The sequence below is a fragment of the Hyla sarda genome, chromosome 9, assembly GCF_029499605.1.
Source record: "Hyla sarda isolate aHylSar1 chromosome 9, aHylSar1.hap1, whole genome shotgun sequence".
Lineage (NCBI taxonomy): Eukaryota > Metazoa > Chordata > Amphibia > Anura > Hylidae > Hyla > Hyla sarda.
The window spans coordinates 146,614,496-146,635,446 of NC_079197.1; the positions used below are offsets into that span (position 1 = coordinate 146,614,496).

The 20,951-nt window shown below is 44.2% G+C and overlaps 1 protein-coding gene across 3 annotated transcripts in view; it reads right to left on the reverse strand.

Moving 5' to 3' along the window:
* Nucleotides 1-4,186: 4,186 nt before the first annotated feature.
* Nucleotides 4,187-20,951, reverse strand: part of LOC130290337 (leucine-rich repeat and fibronectin type III domain-containing protein 1-like protein) — a 693,710-nt gene continuing 676,945 nt past the window's right edge. For all 3 annotated transcript variants that reach the window (XM_056537836.1, XM_056537835.1, XM_056537837.1), the window contains one exon: nucleotides 4,187-5,061. In XM_056537836.1, coding sequence (XP_056393811.1) covers nucleotides 4,542-5,061 — 520 coding nt within the window. In that variant the 3' untranslated portion in view covers nucleotides 4,187-4,541. The remainder of the gene's footprint in view (nucleotides 5,062-20,951) is intronic.

A 20,951-nucleotide genomic window follows, 5' to 3' on the forward strand; every position in this document is an offset into this window, starting at 1 on the left:
CTTTATGGCAAATCCTTTTCGTTCTAATGAACTGACCTTTAGATATACCTGTGGAGCATGTCCGCTGTCACCGTGTAATAAATTGTTCCGATCTGTATTTTTCACATACAATGTAGTGTCAAGTGTACCTTCCAAATTTTTTATTACCTTCACAGGCAAGCAATGTATCTCCCTCTCATACACTTCACATGAAAATTCAATGAGAGGGTGACATCCCCTAACTTATCCTACGTACTCATGAAGCTGGGGCTGTGTGCCCATCCAGAGGACAAAAACATCGTCCACATAGCGTCCCCACCACAGGCTACGTGGGGCAGACTATGAGAGCCATTAAAAAGAGAATTAACGAACATAAAAGTGCCATACGCACATATAAAAAGGGACCAGAAGAGGAAGGTCAAAAACAGAAGGAGAAATTTGAGACAAGTGTAGCCAGACATTTTTTTGAACATAAACATAATGTTAACGAATTGAGATGGCAGGTACTGGAGAATATAGAAGGAGAAAATAAAGAACAGATTAAACAAGACTATTAAATAGCGAAGTGCGCTGGATTAAAAAAAACTGTGCACTTTACAGCCCCATGGAATTAATGAGACTAGTAGCTTTAATGTGTTTCTATGAAGAGTTTTGCCGCTTCTATCTGAATCCATATACATTGAAATGGTTTTTATTTATTGTAACATGTTTTTGTATGATTTTTACTTCAGAATTGAAATCTCGCAATAGTTTCTCACCTATGTATTGTAGTGATGGGAATTTGTACTATGCTTGACAAAGGGGGGGTTGCCCTTGAATCGTTGCAGACCTGCCTGCCAGATCTGCAGTGAATGGAGACGGCCGCATAAGAGATTGCTGGTGCAGCTGCACATGGAAGCCGAAGTAGCCCGTTATGTCTCCTATTAACATCTTGCGGACTGTATGACACATGTTTTTGTGAATATTTATTGTTTGATTCCTGTATCTTTGATGAATCATATATAAAAAGAATAATTTTTGCATCTACATTAGCGTATGTGTTCATTACTTAAAGACAGATATGATACTGGGTTTATAGAGCATCCAGCCATTACGCTATCACCCTAATACCACTGGTCCCATATTATGCACTGAAAGGCAGGTAAAATACCATAGATAAAGTATAAGTATAGAATGCTAAAACCTAGTGATAAGATGTGACCAATGATACATTATTCAGGGCTGCACACTCACACTAATACGGTACAATTAAAGATACAGGTCAGTTGATGTTTTTACATTGTCTAAATACACACTATGCATGAATATGAGTGCACGATAGAGGGAAAAAACACATGGAGTGAAAGGGAAGCAAATGCCAATAATAAAACTAAAGTTCTTGTCTCAAGTTCATACCTTGAGGCAGGGCGGGTACCAAATTTAAATTGTCAACAAGCTTCCTGTCCTAAAAGTCTTCTGCGTAAACACCCCCTACGTGGCCCCATGGACCCTTGCTCAATACCGTCAATTCCAAAATCAGTTGTGTTGCTCTTATGCACATTTTTTAAATGCAATGAAGCAACAGATCTGTTACGTAAAGTATTGTTTGTGATGTTATTGAGATGTTCCAATGCTCTGACCTTCAATTTTCGAGTGGCGCATCCTACATATTTCAACTGGCACTGGGTACACTCAATAAAACAAGGTTAGAATAATTACAAGTCATGTACTGTGTGACACTAACACATTTGTTTGCTGCTGTATTTTCAAAGGTGTTACATAATTTAGAATAATTACAGGTGCGGCAAGTTCTCTTACCCCATTTGTAAAACCCTTTATGACTCAGACAACATTTTTCAGTTTTTCAGTACCAAACTGGGTGAGATTTCTCCTAAAGTTTTAGCATTCTTATAGTTAGTTTTAGCATTCTTGTTAGCTGTATGGAGGACTTTCCTATAAATTTACTGGGTTTTAATGCCTCACCATTTTTAAATCTGTTTGCTGTCAGTGAATGGGGACATAAAGATCTAGAGGCTAAAAATCCCCAATAAACTAAAGATGGCCATATGCTTTTGCTGGTTGTCAGCCAGCAAAAGCATAGGGCATGAAGAAATGACTACCCTTCCATTTGTTTCAGGAACTGTGCATCCTTTGGGGGATATATAGCATAAGTGGTGGCAAAGCCCTATTGTATATTCTCTAGATTTTGGTTAGCTGGCTTTTCTCTAGCCAGCAACCCATGAGAGGCTCTGCTAAACCTCTCTCCCGAAAGGACTCTGCCAACACTACCAAGAACTGATTTCCTTCCTCTTCCTAACGCCATCTAAAGGGTAACTGATGACGCCACAGTTGTCATTAGCGGTGAAGTCCCGGCTACTGATAGTAGCTGTTCCCCACCACCTGTGAAGCAAGCAGAGCTCATGGACTCACTTTATAAGCATTTAAAGGGGTACTCAGCCGAAAATCATCTTATCCCCTATCCAAAGGGACCCCCACGATCTCTGGGTCGTCAGCTGCGGTGTCCGTAACATGGAAGCTTGGAGCTTCCGTGTTCGTGATGTCACGCCACGCCTCCTCCATTCATGTCTATGGGAGGGGGCGTGAGGGCTACTACGTAGCCCTCACGCCTCCTCCCATAGACATGAATGGAGGGGGCACGGCGGCTGTAGTCACCAGTTATCCAGCAAGGAGTGGAGTTCGCTCCGTGCACAGATGACTAGGGTACCGCACTGGAGATCATGGGGGTCCCGCTGCTTGATCAGACATTTTATCCTCTATATAGGATAAGATGTTTTTTGATGGAATAAACCTTTAATGCTTTAGGCTGTACAGGTACACCCTTGTGCATTAAGGCCCAGATGGCAAGGGCGTACCTGTATGCCCATTGTAGTCTAAGGGTTTGGTAAACATGCACAGTGCAGGGAGAAAAAAAGGGAAATTGACCTCTGTGTTAAAGTGTACCTTTCAGCAGGAAAAACATGGGTGTAAATAAGTGCATGGCTAGATAGGGCTAGTCATCAGGATTTCAGACATACTTATTATCTCTATAATTTTTCTTAGCATCCAGATATAAGCCCTTTTGTCATCATGCAAATGAGGCTTAAAAGCCCAGTGGGCGTTTCCCAGCACAACAAGAGCCTATGTAAGTATGGCCTATGTTCTCTTTATCTAGTAGCTGTCAGTCTAGTAGCTGTCAGTCTACAGATATAATAAAGGTATACATGGAATCCTGGTAACTAGCCCTTTCTAGCCATGTGCTTTTGTACACCCTCTTTTTTCTACTGGCAGGTCCGCTATAATGACTTTCCCAAGAGCTAAATTGCAAAAAGTGTCTAAATTAACAAGACGAGATTAGAAATGTGGGATATAGGGGTGCTTTGCCCATTAAATAAAGACACACAAAGTTAATGACAAACCTGGTTAATGTGAACCATGCCTTGATGCAAACAAGAGACGTGTTATAGAGATGCCTGAAGCTGGGAAGGCTACAAAAGCATTATTAAAGGGGTACTCCACCAAAAAACATCATATCCCCTATCCAAAGTATAGGGAATAAGATGTATGATCGCAGGTGTCCCCGCTATCTCTTCCAGGCAGCGGCAGCATCCAGAACACGGAAGCTTGGAGCTTCCGCATTCGTGATGTCACGCCACACACCCTACATTCATGTCTATGGGAGGGGGCATGACGTTTAGTACGTAGCCGTCATGCCTCCTTCCATGGACATGAATGGAGGGGGCGTGGCGGCTGTAGTCACCAGTCTTCCGGAACGGAGTGGAGTTTGCTCCATGCACGGATGACTGGGGTGCCGCGCCGGAGATCGGACATCTTAGAGGCGGAGTACCCCTTTAACCCTATTAAGGTTCTATGTCCTGAAGAGGACTGTGCACAGCATCTCAGATAATCTGATCATAATAATAAGGCATTAACAAGTAGATATGGTCCAAAATGCCCCCCATTGTTGTGCAAATTCTTTTTGCAAATCAGACCCCATTTTATTAGGAACCAATGCTGAAATCCAGGTAATTCCAAAGGGTTCTCTTCCATTTTCTTACAACTGTACGTGATCGGTCCTAGAGGAAAATATTACAGGCAATCTCACATGCGCAGACATTAGTGTATTAGTTGCGCTAAATTTATTGCTGGCTTAAATTGTGAGGCCATTAGAGAAGATCAATAGACATGGACCCTCCAATATCTGACATTTGTGCATGGAATCGGATGAGGTTTAATTCAGGATATGAAATAAACAAGTGTAAAAGAACCAAAAAACATTTATTATGCTTTCCTCACGTAAGTGCCAATCATAAAAACCAATTATTTCACATTAGCCTTGTTTGGTCACACACTTTATATTTAATAATATTGAACCAAAAATAGTTAAGAATGCAAGAACCCTTTTTACATATTAAAAAAATAGCTTTTTGTTGTAACCATCTGATCTTAAAAATAGACAATAGGTGTGAAGTCGTCGATCCGACTCCTTGCATGAAAATGTTCTTCACGATACCACAATGTCCAATTCTTGGAGGATTGTCCTTTATAAGAGGTGCATACATTTGTGGTATAGCTATAATGTTCTGCTAGTGAGACAGGACGTCATTTGTTATAAAGGTAGTATCAGGTACAGTCACTTTTTCACCATCTGGGGTGAGGTCAACTATGGTTTTACTTTTGACGGACGTTCCTGAGATGTCCTGCATAATACTGTCTCTCCTCTCGTTGAGCTTAGAAGAAGAGCGTCCCATTGTCCCGCTCTGGCTTCCATTGGTTTGGGAGCACACATTGGTCACCTTAGTTGGCTTAGATTTTGGGTGATTATTGTAGACTTTATATTTCATTAACAAAATAAAGATGAAGACCAGGACGGAGGCCACTATGATGCCACCTATAATGATGATCATGGTTCCACCAAGAAACTGCGCATGGAGCGACCTGCATTGTTTATATTCCTGTTCGGTGGTAAACTGTACACATCCAATCACTCTGGTCGCTGTAAGTGAGGTTATTCCATCATCGTATACGGCCAGGACGCACAAGTCGTAAATGCGGGAGGACACCAGGTCACTCAGGAAAAAGGACTTGCTTGAAGATGGGATCATTCTGTATGGAGAGAAAGGTAGGATTCCATTAGGATATAGAGATTTTCAATTTCACAAGAAGGCATACAGGCATTTCTTTGGGGCTAGGAGGGGAATAAATAGTTGGCTTAGAGGACTAGTGCAGATTACATCACAACAGGAAGAGATCGCCCACTCAACACGAGAGATGACGTATACAGTACAATTACAGAATCCATCACTGGGAAGGCAAAAGGCAATATACACAAGCAACATGTAGGATAGGTTTCCATGATATCTTGTGGTCACAGTTAATATATAGATTATTGTGACTGATGCACAACTACAATACTTCCCTATAAAAAGTCAAATGCAGGCTTTCCACCCAAAGGAAACAATGCTGTGGTGAGCCATGATTTTACAACAAGTCACCATGAAGTCCTAGCCCTAACATCTCCAGCTTCCTAAGGAGTGACTGGGACTGGTTACTGGGGTTTATATTTATATAGTACATTATTTATACTATTTGGTTTGGGCTCTAATGTAATCCATATGGCAATAATATAAATGTGTTAATGCTAGTCAATACTTGTAAGCTTCAGTAGCCTCCTCTTATTTATGGTACTTTTATGTTGGACATGTGCTCGAGGAGTATAGAACAGGCACTTCTGAAGGCTTCTGCGGCTGCCATGTCAGATCTACTATGGGCAGGTTGTTCTAGGAGATAATAGATCAGACAGTACACTGCAATGCTATAGCATTGTGCTGTTCTGTATAAGAGGTCAAACCATTTTTCCATTTTTTTAAATAAAGAAATTAAAAAAACAAAAAAACTACCATAATAGCAGAAATGTCAAAACTATTTATATATAACATTATTTATTTAACATGAAAAAAGCCAGAATTACATTTACCCTGCATTCCGAAAAAACAAGAAATAAAAGTGTTAAAAAAAAATCCCACCTATTTTAAAATGGATGTCAATGGAAAATAGACTTTTGATTTTTATAATGTGGCCAAGAATAGAAAAAAAACGAAAATTATGTGCATCCTTAAGGAGTTAAAGAACATTCTGTTCCTCTCTGTACACACCGGTCACAATTTATAGTCTTTGTTTGTCCCTTGTCTTGAGAGGTATTAGAAGAGTTTTCAATTGGCCTCCTATAAAGCCTGCATCACAGTTTATTGAGTAGGGACATTAGTTATTCCACGCCAAGGTTATTACGTAACTGGCCTCTAATACATTCTTCCTTTGTATAGTGTTAGTTTTATTATTTTGTGTTATCAGGAAAGTCTGATCCTGGCCAATAATTCTGAATAGACCTTTGTTTAGGCCTAATTTCTGCCAATCAGCAGAGCTCCACCATAATCCTTCTTGTTCTGATCAAGGGTATAACAGGAATTAATGGGGCCCCATAGAAATTAGATGGGCCCCACCACCTAATAACAGGAACAGAAACAGCAGAGCAAGTAGCTATAAATAAAAACATGAATAATAATTGTGCTGTATCAGAGAACTCGCATAGCAGTTGTTATTCCCTACAAAAACCTGCAATTTTTGCCGTGGCAATGTACAGGAAAGGGGGCGTTCCGTCCCAGCATGACACGACAGCCGGCACGCCCCTCTATGAATCCCATAGAGATACATGGAGGGGCGTGCCGGCTGCCGCGTCATATGGGGATGGAACACCCCCTTTGCTGTACATTGTCGCAGCCCCGTACAGGAGATCGCAGGGGCCCCAAGCGCTCGGACCCCCGCAATCTAAAACTTATCCCCTATCCTTCGGATAGGGGATAAAGTTCAGAGCACTACAGGTCTCCTTTAATTTTTAAAAATGGCCTCTGATAAATTAAAGCTTGAATCTGGTTGCTATGGGCAATTGCTCATCTGCTCCTTTGCCAAAGGTTTGATTAATCTCTCCCAATGTCCTTCTGGGTCCATGCTACACACTCTAATAGGAGCCGGGAGCTCACACCACACCCCATCAATGCAAGTCTATGGGAGACTTGCATTGAGGGGGCAGGGCATGATGTCACTAGGGGGTGGAGTTATGATGTCATAAGCTCCCGGCGCCGGCTCCAGCCTTTGGAACAGTTTGTTGCAAACGGTGAGCAACGGAGTTCCCCCTTTAATACGTCTGACACCATTAAATGATAAAATGTTACAATGGCTTAAAGGGGTACTCCGCCCCTACACATCTTATTACCTATCCAAAGAATAGGGGATAAGATGTCTGATTGTGCAGGTCCCGCTGCTGGGGGACCCGCACGATCAGACATATTAGTCTATGGGAGGGGGTGGAATGACCATCACGTCCCCTCCCATAGACTTGCATTGAGGGGGCATGGCCGTGATGTCACGAGCAGGGCGTTACCGTGATGTCATGAGTCTCTGCACCGCATTGCCAGTCATCCGGCACCGGATGTCTGGTGTGCCGCAGCCGATATCGGGGGGGGGGGGGGGGTTCCCTAGCTGCGGGACCTCTGCGATTAGACATCTTATCCCTAAGATCTAAGATGTCTAGGGGCGGAGTACCCCTTTAAAAGTTCTGTCCTTCCCCTGTAAGCTGGGGCCGGCTTATCTACTATACTGAGACTCTTCAAACATGTTCCTGACACGTGGAGGGGAAGGGAACCACCAGACTCTGTGTCAGAATATGACTGCCTACAGCAGAAGTTCAGAACTTTCAGGACCACTCAGTATGAAGCAAAACTGGGTGACCCATGGTGTTCTGAAGACTAAAATATAGTAGTAAGTCCAAAAAGTGTTTTTTCTGGTGTCCCTTGCTACAACTGTAGTATGAGATTTTTGAAAAAGATATTTGCACAAAAACAACACCACTCATTCCCATGAAAACCAGGAACACTACAGCTGTTTTTCATGACTTCAATATCAGACACAGCCCATAGACGAGCACATAGAGCAATGTTTCACAAGCAGGGTCTTCAAGTCCCCCCACAGGTCATGTTTTCGGGATTTCCTTAGTCTTTTACAGGTTTTTTGTCAGGTCATCAGGTCTCCCCACAATTATATCACCTGTGAAAGACTAAGGAAATCCTGAAAACATGACCTGTGGGGAGTCTTGTGGACTGTGCTTGGGAAACACTGCCATAGACCTTGATCTCTGACCTTGCAAAAGGTGCCTGTGCAAAGGGTGATAGGATCAGAGATCACACTGTCCATGTGGAACTCAAACCCTTCTTCACAAGCCCCATTGCAACTGCAGGATCTGTTAATGGTGTACTCCGCTGCTAGACATCTTATCCCCTATCCAAGTATCCAAGGGATAGGGGATAAGATGTCTGATCGCAGGGCCCCCATGATTTCCCAATCTTCTAAACAAACCCATTGATGTCGGACGACACGCCCCCTCCCATAGACAAGAATGGAAGGGTGTGGCTTGTCGTCATGAAGGAGTGTGGCCGTGATGTCACAATCACGACCTCCGGCTCCGATGGTTCAGAACAAAATGTTCAGAACGCTGAAGCATCGGGTTCCTGCAGCAGTGGTCGTGATGTCATGGCCACACCCCCTTGTGATGTCACGCCACATCCCTTCATTCATTTCTATGGGAGGGGGCGTGTCATCCGACACGCCCCCTCCCATAGACATGAATGGAAGGGTGTGGCTTGTCGTCATGAAGGAGTGTGGCCGTGATGTCACAATCACGGCCTCTGGCTCCGATGGTTCAGAACAAAATGTTCAGAACGCTGAAGCATCGGGTTCCTGCAGAAGGTCGTGGTCCCCTTGTGATGTCACGCCACACCCTCTTCATTCATGTCTCCCATAGACATGAATGGAAGGTTGTAGCTTGTTGTCATGAAGGCTCCAAGTGTTCAGAACAAAATGTTCAGAACACTGGAGCATCGGATAACCCCTTACAATATGTCTTTGACAGAGGGCACTTTCCCATTTATGTTAGGACCAGCCAACTCTCACAACTTTTCCCTGAGAGATGTCAGTGCAGAGAAGGGTCAGGCATTTGGGATTTCAACAGCTCGATCCTTTTTTTCCCCTTGGATAAGCCACCTACACAGCACCAATATACCTCCCTAACAATAATCCTAGCCCAACATTGATGTGTATGGGATGAGCAGGGCAGATAGCTTTTGGCCAAACAAACTTTCATCTGACAGCTATATGGGCATCTTACAATATCCAAATTTTTCCAATTTATTGGAAAATACTTCATCATGAGTGACGTCTATCCTGGTCCTCCAGCTCAGCACCTGATCATGATTCCACAGGGCACCTATGCTTTGTCTCTTACACGGCTATGTCTCCTTTGGACCACATCGCTGCAGGTAAATAGAGCAGCAGCCCTACCGGAGGCATTGACTTTCTTCCAGGATGTCAAGTGCTCTCGGAAGGCTCAGGCGGCCTCTTTGGGGGTAAGGAAGGATTTGAATTCCTCCCCATCTTTCTACCCACTCACCACTCACAGAATTCATTCACCTATTGAAAGACGCTTTTGTGTTCTAAAAGTCTCAGGAGAAAAAAAAAAGTCTCAGATTGTTCATTTCTCGTTCTCCATTGTCTGCTGAATGCTTCTTTCACTGCTGCCCTGTCTTAATCCACCTTTTGCACACAATGTGTAAATTAGGACCCCGCTGAGCAATTTCTTCTATTCTTCCTCAAGACAAGTTTTTTTACCCTAAAAGTTCATTTGATGTTTGTCACAAGATTACTGTTGACTCCAAAGTATTTTTTTTCCCTCTCCTTTCTTCTTGAACAAGTTAAAGGCCTTAGAAAAAAAAATACACGATTGTTAACAGAAATACACGTTGTATAAATCCTTTAGAAATAGATGTATACAAGGATACAATATATATATAACCTAATTCAATACTATACATTTCACTGTATATTCAGCTGCTTTTGTCTAGGACATAAAAACATGATTTTTCCATATGTGTCCTGGATTTAAAAGGGGTTGTCTGGTTTGGAAGATCCATTTTAAAATACCCTATTAGGACATTCTGAGTTAATAGAACAGTTTCCGGCTCTGACAACTAATATGGTTAACATGGGAAGCACATTGATTTAAAAGAGGTATTCCAGTGCCCCAAAAATCTTCACATAAGGGTACGTTCAGACGAGTGGATTTTCAGCGCGTATTTCGCTGCGGATCTGCCGCTGAAGGACCTATGTATGGTGCCTTTACAGGTGCCGCCGCTACAAGCAGACACAATGCAATGTGCGAGTCGCCGCATGCATGCGCAGTATACTCGCACATCGCGGCAGCTCTCGGCCTAGTTCATTGAGCAGGGGGAGCGGCCGCGATGTGTGGGAGTACACCGCACATGCGCGGCGACTCGCACATCGCTTCAGTGTGTCTGCACGTAGCGGCGTTTTGCCGCTCCGGGCAGGCACATGTAAAGGCAACATACAGAGGTCCTGCAGCATAAAATACACTGTAAATCCACTAGTCTGAATGTACCCTAATGCTGGGGTCTGGGGATGTAAAGAAAAGAGACAAGCATCCAGGGGGGGGGGAGGGGGAGGTGGCTGAAAGGAGCCCAATGGAAGCTACAGCGGGGCCTATGGGAGACCAGGGAAGGTAAGTATATCTTTTTTTTATTCTTTTATCTACAGGCCTAGCATCATTCAAAGATTTTGAAGAATACCTCTTTAAAGGGGTACTCCCGTGGAAAACTTTTTTTTGGAAAATCAACTGGTGCGAGAAAGTTAAACAGATTTGTAAATTACTTCTATTAAAAAATCTTAGTCCTTCCAGTACTTATTAGCTGATGAATACTACAGAGGAAATCGTTTTCTTTTTGGAACACAGAGCTCTCTGCTGACGTCATGACCACAGTGCTCTCTGCTGACATCTCATTTGACATTTTAAGAACTGTCCAGAGTAGGAGAAAATCCCCATAACAAACATATGCTGCTCTGGACAGTTCCTAAAATGGACAGAGATGTCAGCAGAGAGCACTGTGGTCATGATGTCAGCAGAGAGCTCTGTGTTCCAAAAAGAAAACCATTTCCTCTGTAGTATACAGACCCTAAAAAGTGCTGAAAAGATTAAGATTAATAGAAGTAATTTACAAATCTGTTAAACTTTCTGGCACCAGTTGATTTAAAAAAAAAAGTTTTCCACGGAAGTACCCCTTTAATGAGCACTATGCAATACTTTATGTGTCCTGTGGTGGAGCTGCAGGAAAATTAAACACTTGATAACTGGTTCCTGAAAAAATCTCAACTGATCCCAGTGGTATGGCTTTTTTTTAGGGAACTGTTTTAATTAAAAGGAGTTATATAAAGTAGACAAAAGTAGATTTTATCAGTCTATAGGCATATCAGATGTCATATCACAGGACTTGACAAATTTCTTATGAATCTAGAAGCCAGGAAAAAAAAGTTAAGAACCAGGATACCGAATGTCAGGCAACGTTACACAATGTGACGTGACTTCAAATGATCAGTTATTAGTGTTCCCTTATCGCTGAATCCCTGGTATAGACATTCTTGCTCGCTCTGCACCTATCACTAAATTGAACTTTCTGTATACTGTTTATACATTGAACTCTGTATGCATTAGACTCTTGAGCACCAACCAGTGGTGGCTACAGGCAGCCATAAATTTAGCTTTTAATGCTGTATAGGTAAGAGATTTAAAGCTTTGTGTCAGGAAATTCCTGATATTAATTTTTGCACCGGTCTTCACACTTTTATACAGCCTATTACATGGGTTGTCTGGTATGTTGTTGGTTTTTGCAAAAGTGGCTAGGCTGGGTTCAAGGGGTACTCCACTGGGCATCGTTCGGAAGTAAATGTTCCGAACGCTGTTTTCGTGCTGCGGGGTTGGCTACGCCCCTCGTGACGTCGCGGCTACGCCCCCTCAATGCAAGTCTATGGGAGGGGGCGTGATGTCACACCCCCTCCCATAGACTTGCATTGAGGGGGCGTGGCCGACACCCGCAGTGCGAAAACAGCGTTCGGAACATTTATTTCCAAATGCTGGCCAGTGGAGTACCTCTTTAAAAACAAAATACAAAATAAAACCTATATTCACATGCTCAGTTCCAACAGTTCTAGTCATGTTTAAATCAACTGGTGCCAGAAAGTTAAACAGATTTGTAAATTACTTCTATTACAAAATCTTAATCCTTCCAGTACTTATTAGCAGCTGAATACTACAGAGGAAATTATTTTCTTTTTGGAACACAGAGCTCTCTGCTGACATCTCTGTCCATTTTAAGAACTGTCCAGTGTAGGAGAAAATCCCCATAGCAAATATATGCTGCTCTGGACAGTTCCTAAACCTTTAAAATCATATCGCAGCGGGCCCAGCATCATAGTGAAGCCGGGACCCACCGCTAATAGCGCGCTGCACTGATCGCGGTGCCGCGCTCTATTAACCCTTTAGCTGCGCGCTCAAAGCTTAGCCGCGGCTAAAAACGAACGTAAAAGTGTCCGGCTAGCTCAGGGAGCTGTTCGGGATCACCACGGTATAATCACGGCATCCCGAACAGCTGTAGCACAGGAGGAAGGTCTCTTACCTTCCTTCCTGCAGTCCGATCGCCGAGATCCAGGCTTGAGCATTCAATCGCCGAAAACACTGATCATTGCATCCCTATGGAGATGGATCAATCAGTGTAAAAGATCAGTAAATGCAATGTTATAGCCCCCCCTATAGGAGCTATAATATTGCATAAGAAAAGTGTAAAAAAATCCTTAACCCTTACAATTATCCCTTCCCCTAATAAAAGTTTGAATCGCCCGACATTTCCAAGAATAAAAAAATTAAAATAAAGTAAACATATGTGGTATTGCCACGTGCGGAAATGTCCGAATTATAAAAATATACCGCTTTTTAAACCGCATGTTCAATGTTGTACGCGCAAAAAAATTCCAGAGTCCAAAATAGCGCATTTTTTATCACTTTTTATACCACAAAAAAGTGAATAAAAAGTGATCAAAAAGTCTGATCAGAACAAAAATGGTACCGCTAAAAACTTCAGATCACGGCGCAAAAAAATAGCCCCAATACCGCCCTTAACACAGAAAAATAAAAAAGTTATAGGGCTCAGAAAATGACAATTTTAAACGTATAAATTTTCCAGCATGTATTCAGGATTTTTTTCTGAAGTGATACAAAATCAAACCTATACAATTAGGGTATCATTTTAACCGTATGGACCTACAGAATAAAGATAAGGTATCATTTTTGCCAAAAAATGTACTGCGTAAAAACGCAAGCCCCCCAAAACGTATAAAATAGTGTTTTTTCATCAATTTTGTCGCACATTGATTTTTTTTCCTGTTTCACTGTAGATTTTTGGGTAAAATGACTAATGTCATTACAAAGTAGAATTAGTGACGCAAAAAATAAGCCATCATATAGAATTTTAGGTGACAATTCTTAATAGTTATGATTTTTTAAAGGAGGAAAAATTGAAAGTGAAAAAACGGAAAAAGCCCGGGTCCTTAAAGGGTTAATATAATTGTCATTTTCTATTTGAAGTCCAGTTTTTATGTTTAAATCTCTACTCTACAAGGCCATGTTCTTATGACGTGACCTACATAGGAAACAAGGCATCAGCAGAGCACCTCCAAGAACCAGAAGCTCTGGGATGCAGTTTCTTTCTTCTACATTGTATATTATGAAGTTATAGAGAATATGACTGACATGTTATGTCTTTATTCATATTGAAATGGAAAAACAGAAGACTAATGCGGAGTTCCTGTCTGGCCCTGTCAGAGACTATATATTACTTGTCTTGTTGAGTACATAGTGATCTCCTACTGTACATCATATGTCAGCAATCACGTGTTATAGGGACATTCTGATCCTTTGGTAGTCGTTGAAAGTCATATATCACTTTTCTTGCTGTTTTCCCAATACACTTATACAAAGGTTGCATGCTGATTTAGACATTTTTTACAGCTTTCGCAACTGTCAGAAAGCAGTACTGTGGGTATGGACAGAGTACGGGCTCAGTACAAGTCGAACAGGCTTTCACTACATCCGTACAGGGCTCACTTGGCTTCACGAGGGGTACTCCGGTGGAAAAAATTTTTTGCAGATAAACTGGTGCCAGAAAGTTAAACATATTTGTAAATTATTTCTATTTAAAGATCTTAATCCTTCCAGTACTTAACAGCTGCTGTATGCTCCAGAGGAAGTTTTATTTCTTTCTGGAGTTCTTTTCAGTCTGACCACAGTGCTCTCTGCTGACACCTCTGTCTGTATCAGGAACTGTCCGGAGTAGGAGAGATTTGCTATGGGGATTTGCTGTAGTATACAGCAGCTGACAAGTACCAGAAGGATTAAGATTTTTAATAGAAGTATTGTATAATTTACAAATCTGTTTAACTTTCTGGTACCAGTTGATTTGAATTTTTTTTTTCCACCAGAGTACCCCTTTAAGGATACAATGCTCAGTGGAGCACTTGTGTCTCTTTATTTTAGTCATTGGTGGGGATCTCAGCAACTAGACCCCCATGTCACTATGACATGTCAGAAGTTATGTAAACTTTAGGTACACTTTGTATCGAGATAAACCCTAGAAGTAACTGATCTGCTCTAATGTTGGCTTTAGATGTCTTCTGATGGACCTCATAAGGCCTGATGTAGCTCATGGAGTAGGATTTCAGCCGAAAAGGATATCTGTAATGAAACATAACTTATCCCCTATCCAAAGGATAGGGGATAAGTTATAGATCACAGGGGGTCCGACCACTGAGACCCCCCGCTATCTCCTGAACGGGGCCCCAACAGTCTGCTGGAAGGGGGCATGCCGACCCCTGCACGGAGTGTCAGCCAACAAGCCCCTTCCATGTAGCCCATAGAAATGTGCCGGGGCCCCGTTCAGGAGATCGCGGGGGTGGATAGGGGATAAGTTATGTTTCACTATGGAACTCCTTTAAAGGGGTACTACGCCCCTAGACATCTTATCCCCTATCCTTTGGATCTTGGCTGCGGCACCCCAGACATCCGGTGCACAGAGCATACTTCACTCCATGCCAGATGACTGGCGTTGCGGGGCAGAGGCTAGTGACGTCACAGTCATGCCCCCCATGCCATGCGAGGCTGTGACGTCACGAGCCTCCGGCACTGCACCCGATGCTCTTGACGAATGCCGGGTGCAGCAGGGAGATTGTGGGGGTCCTGCCTCTGGATAGGGGATAAGATGTCTAGGGGAAGAGTACCCCTTTAAGGCTAATTAAGACCTTGATTAATACCATACATGTTGAGGGCACCATATCTACAAAAGTATTTTAGAACATCAATTGTAAAGTGTTTGTTCCTTGGTGGTGTCTTATGAATAAACCATCATGTCAGTTTGTTTTGTCTAGTTTAATAACATAAGCCAATGTAGGAGTTTTCAGGTTAGATCAAGACTAAGGCAAAATGGGCCACACCTCAACTTTCCAGGTCACAAGTTTCAAAACATAAAACAATTCCTTGTTAGGAACAACATGGCCACTTTTCCCCTGAGATGCTTCCGATGCATTGCCCAGCATCACTTTACTTCAATGATTTATTCAATACTTTTCAATAATGACAGCAAAATATTGTCCATAGATCACTATTAATGTTTTACTTAATTAACTTCATGCTTAATCCGCTTCGCTCAATATCCAGATATTTCACTGTGGAGCAATAATTAGCAAAATGGTTTATAAAGTGTTTATACAAGTTATACATTATTCCAAAATTAATTATAACAATTAAGAAGGACGCCCCGGGAAACGCATTGTGCACAGACATACTGTGTCACTATCGTACAAATCAGCCAAAGCTAAGTCGGAAAATTGTACAACATATACTTACCCCATATAAGCATAAGATATATAAGGTATGAGCTGGAGGATCTTCTAGTGGGCCAATATCTGATGATATAAAGCCCATGAGGTCACACAGTGGACAATCCCATCCCAATCCCATCTACAGGGGTTTTACTAGAGTTCAAGGGTATATTCATATGTGTCAAGGTACAGGAACAACTGCATCTGATAAGGCCATGTTTAACTACGGTTTTTGTGCAGTTAGTGGACACACATTTTTTTCACAGGTGCAGCACATGTATTTTACATGTTTTATCTGTGGCCAATTACGACTGCAATAAATACATGGCATACTACATGTAAATTTTTCAGATGCCATTTTAGCTGCACCATAACTGCTACATGTGAATGCACCCTTAGGCCAGTTTCACATGGGCCTCTGTAACGCCCCAACAGGTGTGGACCCGCTGTGCCACTTACCGGTTTGGCTTTGGGAAAACTCGAGAGCGGAGTCTCAGTATCTCCCTGGTCTTCACCCTTTATCCTGCTCTGGGTGCGGAAGCTGGTCTTAGCTGCAGGGAGATACCAGGTCGCTACACAAGAGTGGTCCCGGTGAAGAGGCAGCTGGCCAAAGCAGGCCAGAGAATCCTTAAAGGGGTACTCCACTGGCCAGCGTTCGGAAGTAAATGTTCCGAACCGGTTTTCGCGCTGCAGGGGTCGGCCACCCCCTTGTGACATCCCAGCCATGCCCCCTCAATGCAAGTGTATGCCTCCCATAGACTTGCATTGAGGGGGCTTGGCCGGGATGTCGCAAGGGGGGTGGCCGACCCCCGCAGCGCGAAAACAGGTTTGGAACATTTACTTTAGAATGCTGGCCAGTGGAGTAACCCTCTAAAGGAAAGGATCTGTGTTTGCAGGCAGGTGGGGCTGGCTAAGGCTGGGTGGAGTAGCACAGCAGCAGGGCCAGTAGAAGCTGACCAGGCAGATATTGTAGCAGAGCTGGAGCAGGGAATAGCAGAGCTAAGTAGCACAGGTGCTGGTGGTGTTTTTAGCACAATAACAGGCAAAGGCATAATCTAGCAGTCCGAGGTCTGTACCAGGAGAGACAGGAAAGTACCAGGGGTCAGGCGAGAGACAGAGTCACAAAACAGGCAGAAGTCTGGACACAGAGTCAGCAGATATGCTCAGGCACGGAAGGCCGGGCAGAGTGTCCTTAAATAGGTACTGCTGAACAGGGATTGGAGAGGGAGTGGACTCAGAGGCGGGCACAAATCCTTAAAGAGACAGACTTCTTGCAGCCCCTACTAGGTGTACCAGAGACAGATGCTGAATGAGTCTGTGTGGGGGCCACATTCCAAAGTCTGCAACGAGGAGGGAGAGCTGTGCGAGTTGTTCGGCCAAAGTAGGCAGAAGTAGATGGTACACAATGGCGGTCGCCAACCGCCGTCGTTACAGCCACATTTTTTCTTGTGTACTACCACTGCAAATAATGGCCAGACCGCCTATCTGATGACCCGAACTGACAGCTGTCCATTTGGGTCATTAGGCTGGGCCTTGTGGCCATAGTGTGGGTGCAAAAAGGTTGGCTGTATTATGCCTAAATTACATAGTTGAGAGCAAACTGAGCTGCAGAATTATAGCTAGCAACATAACTACTTTTACTTAAACAGCTTTAAAGGGGTACTCCAGTGCTCCAGTGTTCTGAACATTTTGTTCAGAACACTCGGAGCCGGAGGCCATGATCATGACGTCCCAAGATGACATCACACCACGCCCCCTCCATTCATGTCTATGGGAGGGGGCGTGTTGACAAACATGCCCCCTCCCATAGCCATGAATGGAGGGGGAGTGGTGTGACATCACAACCACTGCCACAGCAGGAACCCAGTGTTGTTTAGAACACCGGGTGCTGCGGGAGATCGCTGTGGGCCCCAGCAGCAGGACTCCCGCGATCAGATATCTTATCCGCTATCCTATGGATAAGGGATAAAATGTCTAGCAGGGGGGTACCCCTTTAAGAGTTAGTAGTAAAGTCATAAAGCAGATATTATGCACAATGGAAAAAGTTACTTAAAGTTCTCCATATGTATACATTATTTTTGTTGAGATATAGCAACAGCTGCAGTTTATGCTGGAGGGAATATGTTTTTTAACATATTCCCTCCTGCATAAACTGCAGCTGTTGCTATATCTCAACAAAAACTAGGTGTCATTTTGGTAATGAATTAATATTGTTATCACTTTTTAAGAAGTGGTTCCTCTATGTTCTCTCTTGTTATGTATGCTACTCCTGTACCCGCCATCTTGCTGATAAATATAATAGTTTGTGTGCCAAGTAAAACCCAGTAAATTCTCCCATAAGGTCTGATGCTTCTGCTCAAAGCTGAGATCTGCAACATGTTATGGGCCCAGACACAGACACAGCACAGCTTGGTGACCAGACTGATATATGAAACCTTCCAGAGATACTTATCATGCAACTAAGTAGCAACATTTATACAGACAAAAGATAGTAGAATGGCTTAGAGTTTAAAGGGGTTTCCTGAGGACATTTGAAGGAGTCTACGCACTGTAAAAATAAAAAATAACGCATACTCACCTACCCTAATCCCCCAATGTTCAGATGATGTCCAGCCTCTGATGCCCTCTCTTTTTCATTCCTCCTATAGCATTCTGTTTGTTTATGAATGGTCCACTGAATGCAGCGATGACTATCGATTGGCTGAGCGGGCTGATCCTGGATAAAGGATGTCATAGGGAGCAGGAAGATAGGGTGCCATTGGGACAGCAGCGTTGGGGGATCAAGGATGGTCAATATGTTTTATTTTTAATTTTTTGCAGCACTTGGATTTATAGAAAAAAAAAACTGTCCCCGGAAAAACACTTTACACTTAAGGTGGCCGAACAGAACAATGACAATAACAACATACAAATGTTTAAAGTGGAAATATTACTATCCAGAGATGAGTTAAAGAAGAGGAATGTCCTGATACACCCTCCCAGCTGCTGAAATATTAAGTTTCTGTGTGTCTGAAGAGTTCTCTCTCCAAGTTTAGGCTTTTTCCTGGGTATCATAAGCTTAACCTGTATAACTTGTAATTTTGTATATCACACTGCTAACTCTGCATACACTGTAATATTAAGGAAGTGCAATTGTTATCATTCTGCTCTTTACTGCCACCACTGGTGGATTACATGTGTATAGATGCATGGAACTTTGGTCATATAACTTATCCTCAGACTGGTATCTATGCAGAAACTTCTTAAAGGTTCTGAGGGTGGAATCTTTACTCTCTCTCCCCAGAGGCCATGAGACAAACCAGTTTAGTTTGGCTCTAACCAAAGAATTGTGCATTTCTAGCTAGACTCTTTCCTGGTAGGCCACTGAAGGAGAAGGAGGAGTATGCCTAGTATAGTCTCCCTGACTCTAGCTAGAGCCAGCTGTGAACTGAGTAACCAAGCCCTGGTGTTACGCCGAGCGCTCCGGGTCCCCGCTCCTCCCCGGAGCGCTCGCTACACTTCCCTCACTGCAGCGCCCCGGTCGGTTCCACGGACCCGGGGCGCTGCGTTACTACCTCCGGCCGGGATGCGATTCGCGATGCGGGTAGCGCCCGCTCGCGATGCGCACCCCGGCTCCCGTACCTTACTCGCTCCCCGTCAGTTCTGTCCCGGCGCGCGCGGCCCCGCTCCCTAGGGCGCGCGCGCGCCGGGTCTTTGCGATTTAAAGGGCCACTGCACCGCTGATTGGTGCAGTGGTTCCAATTAGTGTTTACACCTGTGCACTTCCCTATATCACCTCACTTCCCCTTCACTCCCTCGCCGGATCTTGTTGCCCTAGTGCCAGTGAAAGCGTTCCTTGTGTGTTCCTTGCCTGTGATTCCAGACCTTCTGCCGTTGCCCCTGACTACGATCCTTGCTGCCTGCCCCGACCTTCTGCTACGTCCGACCTTGCTTCTGTCTACTCCCTTGTACCGCGCCTATCTTCAGCAGCCAGAGAGGTTGAGCCGTTGCTAGGGGATACGACCTGGTCACTACCGCCGCAGCAAGACCATCCCGCTTTGCGGCGGGCTCTGGTGAAAACCAGTAGTGACTTAGAACCGATCCTCTAGCACGGTCCACGCCAATCCCTCTCTGGCACAGAGGATCCACTACCTGCCAGCCGGCATCGTGACAGTAGATCCGGCCATGGATCCCGCTGAAGTTTCTCTGCCAGTTGTCGCTGACCTCACCACGGTGGTCGCCCAGCAGTCACAACAGATTGCGCAACAAGGCCAACAGCTGTCTCAACTGACTGTTATGCTACAACAGTTACTACCACAGCTCCAGCAATCATCTCCTCCGCCAGCTCCTGTACCTCCTCCGCAGCGAGTGGCCGCTTCTGGAATACGACTATCCTTGCCGGATAAATTTGATGGGGACTCTAAGTTTTGCCGTGGCTTTCTTTCCCAATGTTCATTACACTTGGAGATGATGTCGGACCAGTTCCCCACTGAAAGGTCTAAGGTGGCTTTCGTAGTCAGCCTGCTGTCTGGAAAAGCCCTGGCTTGGGCCACACCGCTCTGGGACCGCAATGACCCCGTCACTGCCTCTGTACACTCCTTCTTCTCGGAAATTCGAAGTGTCTTTGAGGAACCTGCCCGAGCCTCTTCTGCTGAGACTGCCCTGTTGAACCTGGTCCAGGGTAATTCTTCCGTTGGCGAGTATGCCGTACAGTTCCGTACCCTTGCTTCAGAATTATCCTGGAATAATGAGGCACTCTGCGCGACCTTTAAAAAAGGCCTATCCAGCAACATTAAAGATGTTCTGGCCGCACGAGAAATCCCTGCTAACCTACATGAACTCATCCATCTTGCCACTCGCATTGACATGCGTTTTTCCGAACGGCGTCAGGAGCTCCGCCAGGATATGGACTCTGTTCGCACGAGGCGTTTCTTCTCCCCGGCTCCTCTCTCCTCTGGTCCCCTGCAATCTGTTCCTGTGCCTCCCGCCGTGGAGGCTATGCAGGTCGACCGGTCTCGCCTGACACCCCAAGAGAGGACACGACGCCGCATGGAGAATCTCTGCCTGTACTGTGCTAGTACCGAACACTTCCTGAAGGATTGTCCTATCCGTCCTCCCCGCCTGGAAAGACGTCCGCTGACTCCGCACAAAGGTGAGACAGTCCTTGATGTCTACTCTGCTTCTCCACGTCT